Genomic DNA, 21,488 nt, shown 5'->3' with positions numbered 1-21,488 from the left:
CCTACCTACCCCTTGTCCCCCAAATCACATTTTTACTGGACTTTTCTTTTAAGGCAAGCTAGGGATACTCACTTCATCAACAGACTTAGAGGCATCTATTTTCTTGACTTTCCCCATTTCTTCATATAAGTCAATAATTGGCTTTGTTGACTGAAGATAGGTCTGAATTCTGCAAAAGCAGCACATATTGCAAGGTTCTAAGTATCCACCCACTCTCCCCCACGTTATGGAACAGCTCAGAGCACAACCCAGACCCAACCCAACCAACTCCCTTACCATCTCCTTAGACCACACACTTTACATATTTAAGCATGCCAGTTTCTTTTTCTGGACCAAAATGAGGCAGGTATTTAATCTGTGACTCAAGTTCCAAAATGAGCCCAAGGTGGTGATGTGTAAAGTCTGCAAAGTACCTCTTTTCCAAGCTCTCTCTGTTGTCATCACTTCTACCACTACTCTTTCCCCTCTCAAGACACCGTTCAATACAGATCTAGAAAGAGAAATAAATAGTACAAAAAAAAAAAAAAGATGTGAATTTCACATTTGCCATTCTTTTAACCTGAATGAGAACAAAGTTTGAAGAGATCACAAAAAAACCCTACATTAAAACTAATTTGTCTAATTCATTAATCAACATGCAAAGTCCTTTTCAATTTAAACATGTGGTTCAATTTATATAAACTAGGTTAAATAAGCACAGAGCATAATAAGAATTCATTCATGACTCAGTTTTTCCTGTGTACTTTTTTTTAAACCGCAATAAAAAGAAGATCTGTATGTGTATGCTTCCATCCAGGATATATTATTAACTTATTAGGTATGAATTACATGCCTCAAACTTTGTTCCATTTTGCTTACTTTTTGATAATTCCATAAATATCCAAATATTTAAGAGTCAACATATTTGCATTTGAATAAAGTATCCCTTGTTAATCGTGAATAAACATTCCTTAGTTATAAAGCTGTGGTAACATTCTAAAGTCCACTTTGAAGAATAAGTGAAAACATATTTTTGGGGGTTGGAAAAAGAGAGTTACATTTTAAAACAACTCAAAGGCTGCAGCAAGCCTCTCCACCAGAGGCACATTTGCAATTCAGCCCAAGAATAGCCAACTTCCTTCAAGGCAGTTCTTTAGATTCTTATTCTTCCAGGCTGTTGGCATTAATTTAATGAAGTTCTACTGCAGCTGTCAAACAGTCAGGCCTTTTAATTAAATGACTCTGAGAAATTTGGTTATTCAAAGGTATGTCTGGGTATGTTATTAGAAGTGCCAGAAAGAAAAAACGCTTTCCTGGTTTTTTGCAAGATCATTTCACTCTTAGAAGACAAATCAAGCTATCTTGTATGTTTCTTTAAAAATAGTAAGTTTTGGGGCGCCTGGGTGGCGCAGTCGGTTGGGCGTCCGACTTCAGCCAGGTCACGATCTCACGGTCCGTGAGTTTGAGCCCCACATCAGGCTCTGGGCTGATGGCTCAGAGCCTGGAGCCTGTTTCCGATTCTGTGTCTCCCTCTCTCTCTGCCCCTCCCCCGTTCATGCTCTGTCTCTCTCTGTCCCAAAAATAAATAAAAATGTTGGAAAAAAAAAAAAATTAAAAAAATAAATAAATAAAAATAGTAAGTTTTCCCAACTTCCCAAAAATGTTGCCCTAACGTCCTAAGGCAAGATACTCTCTGATAAGAGTGCATACCTACGAGGTAACACTGCAGTTTCATTACCTAACATTATTGTACAAGTCAATTCTTAAAACAAACACAGTACTGCTATTTTGAAAATAAAGCAAATTTTAGGTCCACAAGGTTGCTGATGCCAAATAGTTTCTAATAGTCCAACAGCAATACAGTGCTGTTCCATCCAACCAATTTACCAGTTCAAAGCAATACTGCTGCTGACATAAAATATAAGTAAAAAATCACTTTGTTTTTCTCTAATAGTTGACCATCAGTTGGTTAAACCCCATGTGGGCAGATGAAGGTCTTCATTACCTCATTATTACAGTCAAAAAACAGAACAAAAGACACTTCTGCCTTCCCATCCATGGTCTTATTCCAACCTTGAAGGTTGTCTTGATTTCTTGGAAACCCATCAATCAAGAATTTATTCTTCTGAGCGTTGGCAGCCATTGTCTGATCCATTTCCTAAAAGAAAAGGAAGATTTAGGTTCAATATAACATTAACAAAATACAACTTCTTAAGGAAGGGGGGGGATATATGAGTGTTTGCTTTGTTATTATTATTCTTCAAATCATGAGTAGAGTGGAGGGTGCATGGGGAAAAAAAACAACAACAAGACTTAAAGGAGATGATCAGGCAGGGCCCCTGGGTGGCTCAGTCGGTGAAGCGTCCGACTTTGGCTCCAGTCATAATCTGGCAGTTCATGAGTTTGAGCCCTGCATTGGGCTCTGTGCTGACAGCTCGGATTCTGTGTCTCCCTCACTCTCTGCCCCTTCCCCACTTGCATTCTTTCTCTCAAAAATAAATAAACATTAAAAAAATTTTGGAAGGGGGGGGTGGCGCCTGGGTGGCTCCGTCAGTTAAGCATCCGACTTCAGCTCAGGTCATGATCTCACAGCTTGTGGGTTCGAGCCCCGCGTCGGGCTCTGTGCTGACAGCTCAGAGCCTGGAGTGTGCTTTGCATTCTGTGCCTCCCTCTCTCTCTGACCTTCCCCCGCTCACGCTGTCTCTCTCTCTCAAAAATAAATGAAGTGTTAAAAAAATTTTTCTTTAATTTTTTTAGGTTATAAATTAAAATTTAAAAAAAAAAAGAAAAAAAAAAAGATGATCCAGTGTAGTAACACAGTCACCTCAAGTTGGTGGAGTTATGGTATATACCCCTTCCCCATTTATACATATTAATAGACATACACACAGTTTCTTTTTCGTGCAGTTTCTGAATTTTCTACAGTAAGCATATATTACTTTCACATATAGATTCACAAAGTTATAAACAGCAAAAAGAAAATAGGCATTAACCAGTATCTTTGCTCTAGCCACCAGAAACCCTATTCCTTCCCCTCCCCTCTCCCAAGTCATTTTTGCTGTGCTAAGAAGAATGCTACTTCTTCAGGTATTAAGATTCTCTGCAATAATTCAAGTCCAATTGCAAAAAATCCTTGGACAAATATAAAGAGACTGCCAGCATTAATTATTAGTATAAAGTTAATAGTTTTTTCAACTAAAGCTAATTAAGCTACCCAAAACACAGGTAGCAGAGGAAAAAACAGACTCAAGAAAGATAGCAAGAGCAGCACGTTTCACCATCCTGTGCCAGTGTGAATTTGGGCACAATGTGACAATATGTGACTGGAGATGCAGATCTCTAGTCTCCAAATCCTCACCACTGCCAGCCCCCATTGGGTACACACTGACACATGACTTTGACCAACTCCAGAGCAGCCTCTATTCCAGACACCAACATCTAGTCCCCTCAGTGCTCAAACTGTTTCCTAGTTCTTCAAAAAGAGCGAGGGCTGTCAGGCCCCCTAATTCCTTTCTTTGTCTGAGGGTTGGCTTTGTCCCATCATCTAGCTTTTCCAATATTCTCCAATAATACAAAACTATCACAGAATGTTTTTGGGCCCCTGCTATAGCATTTCTACCCCAATTATGGTAGTGGAAGATACCTGAAGAGGTGCATCAATATTCCACCATCACATACATTTACTCAAGGCCTATAACCAGGGAACATGAAGAGCAAAGTCATGGCTCCTGGGGGCTCATAGTTCAGCAGGTAACAAATATGTGTAAGTAAATGTGCTAAGTCCTATGATGAGGTATGAAAGGATGCTATGATAAAACAAAGAAATTAAGCACAAACTATCTGGGAAACTGCTAGAGAGAGCTTTACCAGGGAGGTGGCCATGGAGTCCTAAATAATGAAGTGGCAAGCAGACAGGGATCAAGGTACTCCAAAGAGTGTAAACTGGATAGATAAAGGCTCAGAAATGAGAAAGCATAACAGCTTTGGTGAATCTGAAGTAAGCTGAGACAGTTGAATATTAGGACACATGTAGAGAGTAGTGGGAGATAGGACTAGAAAGTAGGTAGGGGCAAGATTAATGAAGAACTTATTATGTCACACTAAGGAACTGGTTTTTATCCTGGAAGCAACAGAGGACCACTAAGGAATTTTAAGCAGAAGAATATGCTTACATCACCTTCTGGAAAAAAATCACCTTGACTGTACCATGAAGGACGAGCTCGAAGGGGATAAGCATGGATTAAAGGCAAAAGACTCATGAGGAGGCTCCAATAATGGTCCAGGTAAGAAAAAGAGGATCTGAACTAAGGTGACAGTAGTAATAGAGAAAACAGACTAAGTCAAAGAGGGTTAAGAGGAAGATAATCGGGGTGCCTGGATGGCTCAGTCAGTTAAGCATCTGACTCTTGGTTTTGGCTCAAGTCATGATTACGGTTCATGAGTTCAAGCCCCGCATCAGGCCTTGCGCTGATGGTGCAGCATGGAGCCTGTTTGGGATTCTGTATCTCCCTATCTCAGCTCCTTCACCACTTGCACTCTCTCTTGCTCTCTCAAAATAAATAAATAAACTTAAAAAAAGGAAAGTCACTGGAAGATCTGCTCACTGAATGGATTTGGGAAAGTGAAGAAGAGGTGGAAAATACAGGATGGCCCCAGGTTTCTGGCTTGGGCAGCTGCACAGATGGCAGAACCATTGACCAGGACAAGAAATAAAAGGTGATCACATTCTAGAGGTTATGCTGATAACGCTGAGATACTTGTCAAATATTCAGATGGATGTCTAGTAGTCAGAAATATAGGTCTGGAGTTCAGAAAAAAAAGATGTGTGCCAGCGCTGTAGGTTTTAGCATTTATTAGCACAGTGAAAGCCTTGGGCAAGGCTAAAACCATCCATCACGAAATATATAAAAGGAGAGGAGAACCAAGGATAAAACCCTGAGAAGCATCATGGTTTAGAAACTTGCAGAAGATGAGCTATCAAAGGAAACATAAGAAACAACAGCCACTGAAGTAGGAAAGAATAAAAAAAATGGTATCACAGAGAACAAAGAAGGTTTGAGAAGATATGAATAGAGTTAACTGCTATGAGAAAAACGACGACAAATATCCCCTAGATTTGATAAGGAAGAACATTGGTAACAACAGCAAGAATCGTTTCAATGAAGATGGAAACAGTACCTGACTCCAAAGGGTTGAAGAGTAGGAAGTGAAAAATGCAGACCACCTTTTCACAGTGCTTAGTGATAAAGTGGAGAAAAAGGCATTAAATCCAGAGAATAGGAGAGGATACACTCTGGAGTGGAAGCAGGTTACTCCCATCTCTGAAACAAAAGGTAAGAATGTGTGTAAATGAGCCACTACTCCTCATCCTCAAGGTTCTGTGGTTCTGTCCTGGTGCTCAGATATCTCTTTTCCATTGGGCTTCAACTATTTCTTACTGTTCTCACTCTTGCATTTCTCCTTCACTATTTCTTATATATGAAAAAACCGGTTAATAAATAGTCTTAGAAATCTATAGTGGAGAGTTACCATGTAAATCCAAGATCTCTGTTTTTAAGATGGGACATATTATAATTTCATAGCTATTAATCTTGGCATTTCACACCGAAGATGGTGACACATTCACCAGAAAAGGAAACATTGAAATTGAGAGACGGGCAACAATGAGAGGGTCATGGGAAGCAGGAAAAAAAGGAAGGGGGAGAATGAAGGAAGGAAGAAAGAAGGCTTACAAGAAAACAGAAAAGGGAAAGGACGTGGGGAAGGAAGAAGAGGAGGGGAAGGAACAAAGGAAGAAGACAGAAATGGAAGTGAGACAATTTCTGCACGTTGGGGAAGGATCAAGTACACACATATGGATGTTAAGTTCAGCTGTAGCTGATCCTAGTTCTAGGCAGAGAATGCTTGCTACTGTCCAATTTCTTCCCAGGTGAAAAGTAGAATTTCTAGTTCTGCCATTCTCAAACACCGTGACCACCTACCACAAGCAAGAAACTTAGTATGCTCATTTTTTTTTCATTACTCAAAGGAAAGGTAGATTTGCTTTCTCATTTCCTTGCTGGTTTGAACTGGTTGGCATTCACTCCTTACCCTCTTTAACAAACTGATGGTTATCTCAACTGGCACAATCTTTCCATCTTTAATGTACTTTTCAATGAGTTCACCATACTGTGAATCTGGGTTCTTCCTTTCATCACGAAGGAGTTCTCCTGCAGAAAGGTGTGTGTAGCCATATTTCTGAAAGGAACAACACATAGGGAAAAAAATTAGAATATATTCAACCCAATGATAGGACTATCAATTTTTTTCCTTCATGTTAATTTCTATATTCTAATTTTTCTACAATAAATAAGCTTTGCTTGTACATTAAACAAATAATTGTTAAAAATTTAAAGAGATTTCATACAATCAAATTTGCTTAAAAAATACTCTTAACCTGGTAGGGCATGGTGGCTACAATGTTCACACACCACAAAATCATCCAGGAATTTGTGTAACTATTCAAGGCATTAACATTTCATTATAATCCCTCACAAAACACAAAGTTTAAATGTCATTAATAATGTTCAAAAATGCATAACAAAAACCTATACAATTCAAGGCAAAAAAAATAAAAATAAAAAATCCTACCAGTGTTGGCTGTATCCACCTTCTACAAAATCTCTACTTCCGTTCCTTAAACTCAACACACCTAAACTGAACTCATCAGGATTTACACTAACCCCATTCTTCTGGTCTGTTCCCTTTCTCAGTAAATAGCAGAAGTCCTACCTCCTACACAAAATTAGCTTCGAGAGTGGTCACATTAATCAAATAGAGCCTTCTCTACCTATCACTGTATCACTGTCTCTCTACCTAGACCAGTACCTTCCTTACCTTTCTTCAAAGTCCACTGCCTCTTCCTCCTCTAGTTGCAACTAGAGGTCTCATCTGTAAATTGGGAATACACATAGCTATTTTATAAGTTATGGCTAAATAAGATAATGTATATACATTACCTACCAAAAAGCCTGCACATAGCAGGGGATAAAAGTCACCAATTACTTCATTGCTATTATGAAGATACTTATCTTAAATAAGCTAGAAGCATTTTTTCTATTATATATACACCATTTTATATGTGTGTACACAAACACCCACACATGCATATGTACTCATTTTGATGGGTTTTTTTTAAATTTTTTTTTTCAACGTTTATTCATTTTTGGGACAGAGAGAGACAGAGCATGAACGGGGGAGGGGCAGAGAGAGAGGGAGACACAGAATCAGAAACAGGCTCCAGGCTCTGAGCCATCAGCCCAGAGCCTGACGCGGGGCTCGAACTCACGGACCGCGAGATCGTGACCTGGCTGAAGTCGGACGCTTAACCGACTGCGCCACCCAGGCGCCCCATTGATGGTTTTTATAGAAAGACCAATCAAGAGGCTTAACTGAGGTAATAGCTATGAATAGCCAACGAAAAGTCAGTAGTATAATTATGACTGTGACGATCATTATTATGTAGGACTTACAAATGATGCACTAGGTGCAGGGTACAAGGTAGTAGTTGAATTAAGTCATATAAAATGCTACAGTATTGTGGGCGCCTGGGCGGTTCAGTCGGTTAAGTGTCCGACTCTTGGTTTCGGCTCAGGTCAGGTCATGACCTCACAGTTCATGAGTTCAAGCCCCGCATCAGGCTTCAGGCTCTGCCCTAACAGCACGGAGACTGCCTGGGATTCTCTCTCTGCCCCTCCTCTGCTCTATCTCTCAAAATAAATAAACAAAAAAACCAAAAAACAACAACAAAAAAGGTACAGTATTGCTCTGCCGTTTCCCCATGACTGGAATGAGAAAACAATGCTGATCTAAGAGACCATTCTGAATAATGAAAAGCTTCTTCCTCTACATGAACATATACATTCCCTTTTATTAAGTCAAAAGAACTATAGAATCTTTTTTTTTTTAGTTTTTATTTATTTATTTTGAGAGAGAGAGAGACCATGTGAGTGGAAGGAGGGGCAGGGAGAGGAGGAGAGAGAGAATCCCAAGCAGGCTCCACAGTCAGCGCAGAGCCCAACACGGAGCTCCATCCCACAAACCCATGAGATCATAACCTGAGCAGAAATCAAGAGTCAGACGCTTACTGGGCCACCCAGGTACCCCTAAAATCTATTTTTACAACGTTTTTACTCTCAAATATCAGGGCATTCAGAACTATATTCAATTTTTGGTTACAAAAATCATCTCTCCCCAAATTCTTAAGACTCCCTAAATGAGACTTTATCTCATGCATACTTAAGTGTGCAATAAACGTTTAAGATCTTAAATTTATCTTTAATTCCAACATTAAGATTTGAGGAAGTCTACAATCCCACCTCCTACTTTTAAAGTACAATGTTTCGGGGCACCTAGGTGGCTCAGTCGGTTAAGGTCTGACTTCAGCTCAGGTCATGATCTCGCTGGGTTTGTGAGTTCGAGCCCCGTGTCGGGCTTGGTGCTAACACCTCAGAGCCTGGAGCCTCCTTCAGATTCTGTGTCTCCTCCTCTCTCTGCCCCTCCCATGCTCATGCTCTGTCTCTATCTCTCAATAATAAATAAATGCTAAAAAAATAAAAAATAAATAAAGTACAATGTTTGAATTGCACTCATAAAAACTGAATTACCCAGGTTATGGTGAGTCTTCTTTTTTTGGATTACAGAAGCCTTACATTCTTTACCCCTTTTCTATTTCCAAACATCGTTGGCTAAACTTAATCTTGCCGAACTAGTTCTAAGCTAGCAGTAAGGTAGTCAGCAAAGGAAAACAAACTCTAAATAGTTTATTTGCTGACTAAAATTGGGCATAAAGTTGGAGGAGAATAAACAAAACCGCAGTGTCACTCATGTCTCTTAGTCACACAGTCCCTACCATTAGAATAATCAAAAGTGTATTTAGTTGTTATAATAGGGTTTAAAGAAAAAAAACCCCTCCCATGGTTTACAGAAAATGGAAATACAAAATGTTTAATTATTTAAACTGTTATTTTAAAATTATTTCCACACACCATTTTTAAATGCCTACTTTGATCACCACGCATAAGCAAACTTCTGAAAATGGGTGTTGTAGAAAAGGCCTTATAAAAAAAATGAGGCGTGACCCACTTTCCCACTCACTATTACAATTTTCAAAAAGCAGTTTGCAACTAGTGTCCATAAAATTTTATAGCAGTCCCATTTCCTACAGTTTACTTTGTTTTCTGCTTGGAAGTCTATGCTTGCTGGATGTTCTCATCTGGTCTAGAGATTATAGCATATGGTAATATTGAATAAATGCAGAGACAAACAGTACTAAACAATGGCAAATGCTTAGTAAAACACAAACCACACAGATCGCTCTGTAGAGATTGCCTCTGCTGCATGAACAACATACATTTAGAAGCCCAGCTAGCAATTTAGAAATTAGTATATACAGTGTTTATTTCCTGACTGGAGCACTCAAATTTGTAAGCTCTATATTGCATTAAAGTAGGTTTTGGCATATCACTTTTTTAAAAGAGAAACTAGTTGTAAACTGAAGTATACAAATGACATTTAAAAAAAAAAATCACACACAGTTGGTCAAAAAGAGAGAAAACAACCTTATCTGCAAAGTCTAAGGAAACAAGGAATTTAAATTAGAACAATGTCAAATCTATACATGTGTCTTCCTACTGTTCATTCACATTCCATCTTTAAAAATCCTCTACTTACCACTTTTTTATACTATATTTTTCTTAAGGATTTTGCTGAAGCTTTCCTCTTACCACAGAGTTTCTACAACAAAAAGCAACTATCACTTACACACTAGCTATTATGGTATTTTAATAACAGCTAGACTTTAAAGAGCATGTTTTTAAAGCATTCTGTTGTCATTAAGTAGTCACTGATGCCAATTCTGAGGAAAGCAAGAATGGCTTTTTCTCAGGCTTAACCAAAACTCTTTCACATTCTCTGAATTTCCTAGCAATTAAAACCTAGTGGGTCACTAACTGCAGTCTTAAGAACAACATTCAAAACCACAGCAGGTTATAAATACTATAAACTACAATAAATACAATTACAAGCTACTATTCAACTAAAAATAGTTTTCTAGTGACAAATATATAAACTCAATTCATTTAGAGTAACGGTCTAAATTTTTTACTTTCATTTTCTCCTTTAAGAAACTGAAAACTCAGTAAATTTTTATAAACCATATACTAAGACTTGGAAGGAGAGGAAAAAAAGCACCATGTTCTCAATAAGGACAGAATGGCACTCTGTGTAATTATAACTAGGTGAAGGTTGACAATTTATGGTATCAAATCTCCAATCAACTTGATGGACTTCTCTCCCTTCTTAGCAATCATCTTTCCTTCTTTCTAAATTTAGGTAATGTGGTGTTATGTGAACAAAGACAACGATAAAAACAATAAAAAACAAAACCACAACAAAAAAAAGAGTTCAAGGTAAAAATGATGCATAAATGGCAAGTCCTTGGAAGCAAGAAGAGATCCAGATGCCAGACACCTCCTCCTGTTAGTGTGGCAATTAGAAAGTACCAGACTGTGACTGAGCCTCACAAGAGAGGGAACATAGCAGATACATTAGCTACAAATATACATATACGGATATATACATATATGTACATATATACATATATATATCTTTTTAATTTTTTTAAATATTTTTAATTTTTTTTAATATTTATTTTTGAGAAACAGAGTGAGACAAAGCGTGAGCAGGGGAGGGGCAGAGAGAAGGAGCCACAGAATCTGAAGCAGGCTCCAGGCTCCAAGCAAGCGGTCAGCACTGTGAGATCATGAGTCGAAGTCGGACGCTCAACGGACTGAGCCACCCAGGTGCCCTGCTACAAATATATTTTTAATGCAACTGTGTGAGTTAAAATTACTGGGTATCCTTTAAATAGTGGATGCATCTTTAAAGCATTTAAGACTACGTTTACTTTGCATTCCTTATAAGATTAGTGACCCTTAAAATCTAAATTTTGGTTCTGTTCTGTCAATAATGTACCTTCAGCAGCACACCCAGAAATGCTGCAAGGACTATCCCAAGCCACCCAGACTCACTAGTCTGGTGCCTGCTGCAAACAATAGCTTTAGAGCTACAGCCTCCCAGCAACACTTTATGTAAGGCTCTCATTTATTTCAAAGGCATTTCCAATAGAACTTTTTCCAATTACTCTAAATGAGATGTCTGATAAGGACCTTCCAAGAACAGAATCTGCCAGTCTTGGGGAACTTACTTTACTTGGAATGTAAAAACTGCTGCACAGTGCCCAGATGCTTAAAACTGGTCAAACGTTTAAGGTTCCTTCCAGTTTTACCTATAGAGGGTTAGAGAAAGGGTCTTTCCTATAATCACCATTAAAGAAAGGTTAGCATTAAAAGAAAGGAAAAAAAACAACTGTTCAGTGCAAGAAACGCTGAGCGTAATAGTTGATTTAAATTGCTAGTAGATTTCCAATCTCATTTTTAGTCTGCCCTTGCTGTATTTCCAAATGCATGAATTGCACTTCACCATGCCTATTTAATTGCAAATCTACATATTAACTATAAACTACAGAAATTATAAACTGAGCTAAATCTTTTCTTAAAAAGCTTTAGCAGACAGATTTTAAATTAACATGAAGCATACTTCTTTTTCTAATTAAAGAGTGATATTTTAAAAGCTTATACCCTGAAAAGAGGGATATAATCCATTCAACTGCACACAATTACAACACTATTCATTTTCCTCAATGTTTTGCTCTTCCTAGAAGACAACCTTAATTCAGGCAATACTTGGAACTTAATTTAAATCCATAAATATTTATTGAGTGCCTATGAAGTGCCAGGCAATGTGCTGATTTCAGGGGAAGTAAATAGGATGCAATAGTGACTTGTACATTAAAGTGACTTGAGCTGTATGATTAACTAATAAGACAATTCTTCATCTTGCATAGCTTTTCCTAAGGAATTCAGTCTTTACCAGCACTGTCTGCTGGCGGAAGAAGTTGATTCTTCAGAGGCAGTGCAAGAAGACAGAACAATAAACAAAACTCAGAGCAAAGGTGAGTTAGAAGCCACCCAATACTGTTTCCCCATTTCTGTAAGCCTGCATATTCCTCTAACAGTTTCAAAAAATCCTCAGATAACTGAGGATTTGGGTACCTGATTTATATACCAAATGGTCCCTATAGCAACTGTGAATTGGAATTTTCACACTCCAATTTCATTCCAGTTGGTCATTTCCAGTATTTTTCTTTTAATTCATCTCATTCATTCTGAATCAATCTGTCTTCCCTACGTTAGAAGGGCATGGAAAATGGTCAAAGATGAAGACCAGGCCCAGAAACCTCATGGGATTCCAGGAGCTCAGGGGCAGTAATTTGAAAACTTCCAACATTAATGGATAGGTACAGATATCTTGTTAATCTTAGAAAACACTCTCTGGGGGCGCCTGGGTGGCTCAGTCGGTTGAGCGTCCGACTTCGGCCCAGGTCATGATCTCACAGTTCGTGAGTTCGAGCCCCGCATCAGGCTCTGGGCTGACAGCTTAGAGCCTGGAGCCCACTTCGGATTCTGTGTCTCCCTCTGTCTGCCCCTCCGCTACTTGCACTCTGTCTCCCACATTGTCTCAAAAATAAACCTTAAGAAGAAAAATTAAAAAAAAAAAAAAAAAGAAAGAAAAGAGAATACTCTCTGATCTTATTAACTGAATGATCAATTCTTATAGTCACTGTAGAGCCTACAAGCTACACACTCATATCACTAAAACCCAAATATTGTTGCAGGTGGCCTAAGAGCCTAGAGTTCAGTTAATTCATTTCCTGTGAGAACACTTGGAGGACATAAATGAAACCACTTACATGAAGCCCTTGCCTCTCTATTTCACCTTAGGAAAGAGAGTTTTTAAAATATTAAGCAGGCCTAATTGTATTTCTTATTTTTAAAAAATAAATAACATTAAAATCAGAATATCATTTACCTGGGGAATACCAAAAGTAATAAAGCCACCCTAAGAGATACTTGAGAATGCAATTTGTAAAAAGACTCAAAATAACCACAACATTTTGGGGCGCCTGAGTGCTCAGATGGTTAAGCGTCCAACTTCAGCTCAGGTCATGATCTCATGGCTCATGAGTTTGAGCCCCACGTTGGGCTCTGTGCTGACAGCTCAGAGCCTGGAGCCTGCTTCAGATTCTGTGTCTCCCTCTCTCTCTCTCTCTGCCCCTCTCGGGCTGACACTCTGTGTCTCTCTCTCTCAAAAATAAATAAAAAACATTATGGGGCACCTGAGTGGCTCAGTCGGTTAAGCATCTGACTTCAGCTCAGGTCATGATCTTGCAATTTGAGAGTTCGAACCCTGCATCGGGCTCTGTGTTGACAGCTCAGAGCCTAGAGCCAGCTCCAGATTCTGTGCCTCCCTCTCTCTCTGCTCCTCTCCACCTTGCACTCTGTCTCTCACTCTCTCAAAAGTAAATAAACATTAAAAAATTAAAAATAAATAAATAAATAACATTAAAAAAAGTTTTTAAATAACATTTTAATAGCTCAGGTTCTCCTTAAGGGCTAGAATTTATCTGGATTTACAAATCAACTTGAGTAAAATGTGCAAAGGATAACAAACTCTGAATTCAATAATATATGCAAACATAGCATTTGAGCATCTGCAAAATTACCATACTAATGGCAAAATGCAGCTACAGAAATACAGAATCCAGCAACAACCACAAGAAAAGAACCTTGCATGAAGTCACATACTCAGAACACCGAACTGAAAGTTAAGGGATCAAGTCTTAAAATTAAACGCTCGCAACCCTGTGTGACACTGGAAAATTTATGTAACCTTAGAGCTCAGTTTCTTCATCTGTAAAACAGAATTATTATTTATATTACCAGAAATAATACCTACACTACACTATCAGCTGCAGCATAGTATCATTAGCTATTATAACTAGAGGTGTCTCCTAAAGAACATACTCCTAAAAATGCTAGATTCAAGACCTACTATGAGAGCGCAAACTCCCAGATCCCATTCCAGTTATTCCAAAGTCCACAATAATCAGTGGCTACCCTAACAAATTACATACCAACAAAGGAAAAATACTACCAAACTGGCTCAACAGCATACGAAATGTACACAGGAAAGGAACAAAAGCAATTAATAATAACAACTAAGTATAGAACAAGTATAGTATGATAAATGACAGTCCAATCCACTATGCAAATAGCCTCAAATACAGAGTCTCCAACAAATGGCAACAGTGATATATTTGAGTACATTTAAAAATTTATGAGAACCAACAAGAATTTATCTTGCTTACTATCTTCTTATAAACAAACAGATCAATTTCAAACCCACTAGCAATGACTAATTAGAAAATACACATTTTAAAAAAGATCCTATTCAAAACAGCAATAGAAACATAAATTTAGGATTAAGCCTACAACTAATGTGTAAAAATTATATAAAGAAATTAGAAACCCTTGAAACTATTATTATCAAAAGATGGTATGGGGCGCTGCCTCGCTGGCTCAGCCAGAAGCAAAGAGCATGTGACCCTTGATCTTGGGGTTGTGAGTTTGAGCCTCATGTTGGGCAAAAAACTGACTTAAAAAAATAAATCTTTTTAATAAATAAATAAACAAACAAGGCATTCTTTGCTTCTGTGTTCCTGAACAAAAAGATGCAATACTGTAAGTATTTTAAAATTCCACAAATTAATCTATGAATTTATTGCAACCTCAATCAAAATTCAACTGGAATTGATTTTTTAATGAAACCTAATGAACGGATTCTCAAGTTTATCAGAGTAAATGTGAGAAGAGAATGGCCAAAACTGAAAATAATTTTAACAACTACAAGTGGGACTTGTCCCACCACGTGGCATAAAATATTATAAAACTACAGTAATTAAAACAGTATACTAGTATAAAAATAGGCAAACAGAACAATGAAAGTGAACAGTCCAGGAACAGAGCCAAGTAAGTGTAAATGGGTATTCAATAAATGACAGACTTAGCATCTAAAATTCAAGGAGCGGGGGCGCCTGGCTGGCTCAGTTGGTACAGTATGCAACTCTTGATCTTGGGGCTGTGAGTTTGAGCCCCATATTGGCACAGAGTAAAACTCAACACAGAAAAGAACTATTTAATAAATGATACTTGTGCAACTAGGTACCCTGGGAAAAAATTAAATTAGATACCCACAGCATACCATATGCAAAATTAAAACAACACAAGCAAAAAAACTCTATGATACTACTGGAGGAAAATAATCCTGAGATAGAAAAAGGCATTCTAAAACAAGAACCAAGTCAGTTAAAGTTTATGTTTGACAACATAAATAATAAACACTTAATGAACAAAGAAAGATATCATAAATATAATCAAATAACAGGCTAGAGCATGGAAGAAAATGTTTTCACCATACAAAGGTGACAGGGTAATATACACTGTACATAAAGAGATCATACTCAGGCACCTGGGTAGCTCAGTCAGTTAAGCATCTGAATCTTGATTTCGGCTCAGGTCATGATCTCATGGATTGTGAGATTGAGCCCCAAGTCAGGGTGTCCTGACAGCGTGGAGCCTGCTTGGGATTCTCTCTCTCCCTCTCTTTCTCTGCCCCTCCCTAACTCGCGCACATGCACACATGTGTCTCTCTCAAAATAAATAAATAAACTTTAAAAAATCACACTAACAAATAAAGAAAAAAATACAGGAATGGGCAAAGGATAAGAATAAACAATTCACAGAAAAGAAGAAAAGAACAGATGTTCAACCTCACTGGTAATCACGAAAATTTAAATTAAAACAATGTGATTCATTTTCCACCCATCAGATTGGTTAAAATAAAAAGGCTGTTATATCTGGCTTTTGCAAGAATGGAGGTGGGGGTGGGGAGGAACCATACTTTGCAGAAGTGTAAACTAGTTCAGCCTTTTTTGAGAGCAATTTAGCAGAATCTATCAAAATTTAAGTCTGCATACCCTCTGGTCCATTTCTAGGAGTTGTGCTACTGAAATAGTTGTACATGTACACAAAGACATTACATAAATGAATGTTCACATAAGCATCATCTGTAAACAGAAAATCAAAATGTTCACCAATATATGAATATACCACTAAATATAACACTGTATATATTATGAATGAAGTAGAGCTATCTATAAGTTCTGATATGGAAAGCTATCCAAGATACACTGTTAGGGAAAAAAATGCAAGTCAAAAACAATAGGCAATGTGTGTGCACATATGTGCACATGCATTGTATCTGTGTATAGATACATCAAAAAAGGAAAAGAAAGGCACACACAAAAAAATTGATGTGATTACATAATCTGAGGTTAAGGAGAACTTTCACTTTTACTTTACGTACTTTCAAATGTTTGACTCTTTTATAATGTACATATATATGTATAAACTTTTTAAAGTTTTAATTTAATATATATATACATATGCTTTTACATAAAGCATATATACTAACCACCCATTTCTAAATGGCAAATATCACAAAGAAAAATTCATAACTTAAATGTTTATTAATATAAAATCCTAACAAAACAGCAAAATGAAATTCAAAGTAGCCTCACATTAAAGATAAAAATCCCTATGTTAAAAAAAAAAAAATCTAATTTCAAGAAAAAAGAGAAACAGGACTTGCGCAATCAAAAACTTACTTAAAATTTAAAACTAAATCATTGTAGAGAATAGCAAAAATCAATTCAACTGTTTGAACAAAAATTTCCCTGGAAAGGGACCCATTTCTTAAACAAAGGAGAAACAAAAGTATAATATAGCAACACAAAAACGTACTGCATGGGCATGAAGTCAAGAGTTATAGGAGACAGAAAACAGTCCAGTTTTATAGCCTAGAAACAGATGGAAATTTAGAGACAACACTCAGTTAAGAATCCAAAAAGCACATCAGCAAAGGTTTAAAAGGAAACATTTTAATGAAGCCCTACTCTAGACACTAGGGTTCAAAACTATAAGCAAATTGTTCTGGGAAGGACACCTTCATGGCAAAGACAACATACTCACACTACTTCTAGTCTCCAGGGCACTTTCAGACTGTTATTGTGCCAAGCAGTATCTCTCAATTGATTCCTTATAAATAATTAATCTTGCTTAGACAACAAAGAACCATCTTCATTTTGATATACCAATCTGTGTTAATATAGAAGAAAGTGCAAGCAAAACCACTATTAGGCTTGAAAAGGTAGTGCATGTTTTTAAAATTCGAGGGTATAAAGTTCAGTTTATTACATTTTGCTCAATATTAAATTAAAGTCAGCAAAACAAATGAATAAACAAAGCAAAAGAAGAATCTGATCTCCAGATACAGAAAATAAACTGATGACTGCCAGAGGGAAGGAGGATGGGCAAAATGGGTGAAGGGAAGTAGGAGACACAGGCTTCCAGTTATGGAACAAATAAGTTATGAGGATAAAAGATAAAGCATAGGGAACATAGTCAATAATATTGTAATAGCACTGAATAGTGACAGATGGTGGCTATACTTGTGGTGAGCATAGCATAACCTATAGATGCTGAATCACTATGCTGGACACCTGAAACTAATGTAACATCATTGTGCACCAACAATCAATCAATTAATCAATAAAAGTCAGTCTAAGAATATACTTTTTTTTATTTATTTTAAGACAAAGAGAGGGTACACGTGCACAGGCGGGAGAGGGGCAGACAGAGAGAGAGAGAGAATCCCAAGCAGGCTCCGCACTATCAGTGCTCAAACTCAAGAACCCTGAGATCATGACATGAGCCGAAATCAAGAGTCAGACACTTAACCGACTGAGCCACCCAGGCACCCCGAAGAATACACATTTTTTATGGCATAGCCATCAAATCTTAGCCCAGCCTGGAATTTAATGCTGGCCACAGATACCTGTATCCATTTTATAATATAGAGCAGAATATAAAAGACCCTCCGTTCTTGATCAGAGACTAACTTCTTCATAGAAGGGGAACAGTAGTAAGCCTATGGGAAATTTTATGGCAAATTTTCTTTCCTGCCATCACTATACAACAGGAAGAAAGCTGGAAACCATTCTATAGAACGAGCAACTTCTCTCACCCACCCCACTAGTCTGACTTAACTTGGACACAATCATGCCTAGAATCAGTCAAGGAAGTAATAACAATTTGTTATTCCCACTCTTCTTTTCCATCTACCACTATCCCTTCTTCTCCTTCATCCCCAACTCTCAGTCCCAGGTACAAGACATACACTTACCAGTTATCTTCTTTTTTAGTTTTTAACTTACTTATCAGTCTTTTGATCTCTGCATCATAGGCAATAGAAAGCAGACTGTATGTTCTAATGTGCAGGGTGTAAGGCCTCATCAAAATTAAGAACTACTGTGTTTCCAAGGATACTATCAAGAAAATTAAAAGACAACCCATAGGATGGGAGAAATATCTGCAAATCATTTATCTGGGTAAGGGACTTCTATCTAAAATGCATAAGCAACTTTATAACTCAATAATAAAAAGATGGGGCACCTGGGTGGCTCAGCTGGCTGAGCACCCGACTCTTGATTTGGGCACAGGTTGTGATCCCAGGGCCGTGGTATCAAGCCCCATGATGAGCATGGAGCCAGCTTAAGATTCTCTCTCCCTCTCTCTGCCCCTACCTGCACCTTAAATGCACACTCTCTTTCTCTCTCTCAAAATAATAAAATAAACTTTTCGGATGCCTGGATGGCTCAGTCGGTTTAGTTTCCAACTGGTGATTTCGGCTCAGGTCATGATCCCGGGGTCGTGGGATTGAGCCCCAAGTCAGGCTCCGCTCCGGGTGTGGAGCCTGCTTGGGATTCATTCTCTCTCTCTCTTTCTCCCCCTCTCTCTGCCCCTCTCCCCTGCTCATGCTCTCTCTTTCTAAAAAAAAAAAAAAAAAAAAAATTCAATAAATAAAAAAAATAAAATTAAAAATGGGTCAAGGACTTGAATAGACATTTCTCCAAAAATATACAAATAACCAAAAAGTCCATGAAAGATGCCCACATTAGTCATTAGGGAAATGCAAATCAAAACCACAATGAGATACCACTTCACACCAGTAGGATAGTTATAATTAAACAAACAAAAAATGATTAAGTGGTTGGTAAGGGTATAAAGAAACTAGAACCCTTATACATTGCTAATGGGAATATAAAATGGTACAGCCACTGGGGAAAACAGTTTGGTAGTTCCTCAACAAGTTAAACAGAATTATCATATGACCCAGCAATTACACTCCTAACTATATGCCCAAAAAAACTAAAAACAGAGACTCAAACAGATGTTTGTATGCCAATGTTCACTGCAGCATTATTCACAAGGACCAAAAGTCGGAAGCAGCCCTTGTCCTACAATAGCTAAATGGATAAATAAAATATGACATATACATACTATGAAAACATTAGCCATAAAAAGGAATAAAATGCTGACACATGCTAATATGGATGAATCTTGAAAATATTATAAGTGAAAAAGCCAGACACAAAACGACAAATAATATGATTCCTCTTGTATGAAGAACCTAAAATAGGGAAATTCATAAAGGGAGGAGAAAGCGGATTAGAGGTAAAGGGAGGAATGGGGAATTACGACTAAGTGGTACAATATCTGTTCGGTGTATCAAAAAAGTTTTAGAAAAGTGATGACGGCTCCACGACATTGCAAATGCAATTAATGCCACTCAAATTATACATTTTAAATGGCTAAAATGAGAAATTTTAGTTTATATTTTACCACAATTAAAAAAAATTAACAATGTAATTACCAAAACCATTGAATTACACACTTTAAATGGGTGAATTGTTTGGTATGTAAATTATATCTCAATGAAGTTATTTTTTAAAAAACAGAATTTGTGAAAAATCACAAAATTTCCAAAACAGGGAATTAATTAATTATGTAATGTATCTAATCTATACAGTATGATATAATTATATAGGTTATATGGTAAAAGTACATTCATTAAGATGGAAATATGTTTGTGATATGACAAGTGAAATGCCGGTTTCCAGATAGCATGAGCCTACTTAAAAAAAAAAAAAAAAAGTCTGGAAGAATACGCCCCAAAATATTGATTGATGGTAGCTTTCTCTGGATGGTAAGATTACTGGTAATTTTTATACTCTTCTTTTTATATACCTGTATTTTCTAAATTTTGTGTAATGTGTCTATACTACTTGTATAATAAAAAAGTATCCAGAAAAAAAAAGGTAATCAAAATAAAAAGTGTGCTCATCCTTAATAAGACAGTTAAAGTATATATACAGTATTAGCTTACAATACTTAACCCATCATTAGGACATTTGCTCCATTTGGCAACTAATATCCTATTTTGAATATAAACAGCATTTGTGCTGTAAACTTCCTTAAAACTATGTGCCCTTTCTAGGATTTTTCAATGTAAGCTAACTCTAAATATTTTCTCTAAGTACAAAAATAGTTCATATTCAATAGACTCTAAAATACCATACCAGATTTCCTAAAATCTATAAACTGATTAGTATAATCATTCCCTATGTTAGAGTAAACAATGAGAATATAATGCTTCCCCAAACTACTTTTATCCAAATTACTCTTCGATCTCTTTCCTAAACATCTTTTTTAAAATAATGTTACCATTGTCATGTACTGTGTTAAATACTGTAGAAGCATAATTTCATCTTTGTAACAACCCAGTTAAGTTGGCATTATCATCGCTTTACAAATGAAGATACAGAATCAGAAAAGTTAGCGAATGTAGCTGTAGGTGGTAGGCTGAGATTCAAACTAACACCTGACCTCAAAGTCTACATTCTTTCTAATAGTATGCTAGAGTGTAAGAAAGTTAGTCCTAATATCCCATTTCTTACATATTTAAAAATTTTTAAATGCATACAAAATTCTATTTCAGAAAGCTATTCTTTTTCCCAACTTCACACATTCTTTGTTACCAGTCTGAAGCTCTATGTAAACAGGAAATCCAGCAGGAATTTATTAAATACAATTCCTTGGTGCTCACATTCATAAAGCACAGAATAGCAAAGAAGGTATACATATTTGTAGTGACTGGATAATTTGCCTCTGATTGTACTATACTGGATTACATGCTAACACTGAAGTCTCAGGATACAGATTTGTTTTAAGGTTGGCAGAACTGCCTACTTCTACACTCCTCCTTTCACAGGAGGGAAAACTGAGATAAACAGACTTGCCAGTTAGTGGAGAGGAAACTGGCACTTGAACCCAAGTCTCCTATCAATCCACAGTGGGCATCTGAAGCAATTCCTAGGTGACAGACACGGAGACAGTCTTTTGCCTTGAAGGTACTTACAGCCTTTAAATAACAGAATCTGCTGGCAGAAATTAAAAAGGAAACTCAAAGTTGATGTACTTTATAATTTTGTTGTATCCTAGCACGGAGATGAGATCAGAACTTCATCCATACCAAACAGCCAGGCATGTCTGACCTACCATCCAGCCAGATTCTAACCATCTTTCCTTCATTTGCTTCATTCTTGTCTT

The 21,488-nt window shown here is 37.2% G+C and overlaps 1 protein-coding gene across 2 annotated transcripts in view; it reads right to left on the bottom strand.

Annotated features, from left to right (window-relative positions):
- The window catches only part of CMPK1 (cytidine/uridine monophosphate kinase 1), a 40,895-nt gene that overhangs the window by 8,456 nt on the left and 10,951 nt on the right, over window positions 1-21,488 (bottom strand). For both annotated transcript variants that reach the window (XR_003420204.2, XM_027059256.2), the window contains exons 2-5: window positions 6,070-6,216; window positions 1,985-2,137; window positions 414-490; window positions 73-169 (exon numbers count right to left, since the gene is read on the bottom strand). Coding sequence is in view for 1 of the 2 variants with exons in the window: in XM_027059256.2 (XP_026915057.1) it covers window positions 73-169; window positions 414-490; window positions 1,985-2,137; window positions 6,070-6,216 (474 nt within the window). In the remaining variant the exon portion in view is untranslated. The remainder of the gene's footprint in view (window positions 1-72; window positions 170-413; window positions 491-1,984; window positions 2,138-6,069; window positions 6,217-21,488) is intronic.

Source organism: Acinonyx jubatus, chromosome C1 (genome assembly GCF_027475565.1).
Source record: "Acinonyx jubatus isolate Ajub_Pintada_27869175 chromosome C1, VMU_Ajub_asm_v1.0, whole genome shotgun sequence".
NCBI classification, from domain to species: Eukaryota; Metazoa; Chordata; class Mammalia; order Carnivora; family Felidae; genus Acinonyx; species Acinonyx jubatus.
The sequence above is the reverse complement of the archived record's forward strand: the minus strand, read 5'-3'. Positions and strand labels throughout refer to the sequence as shown.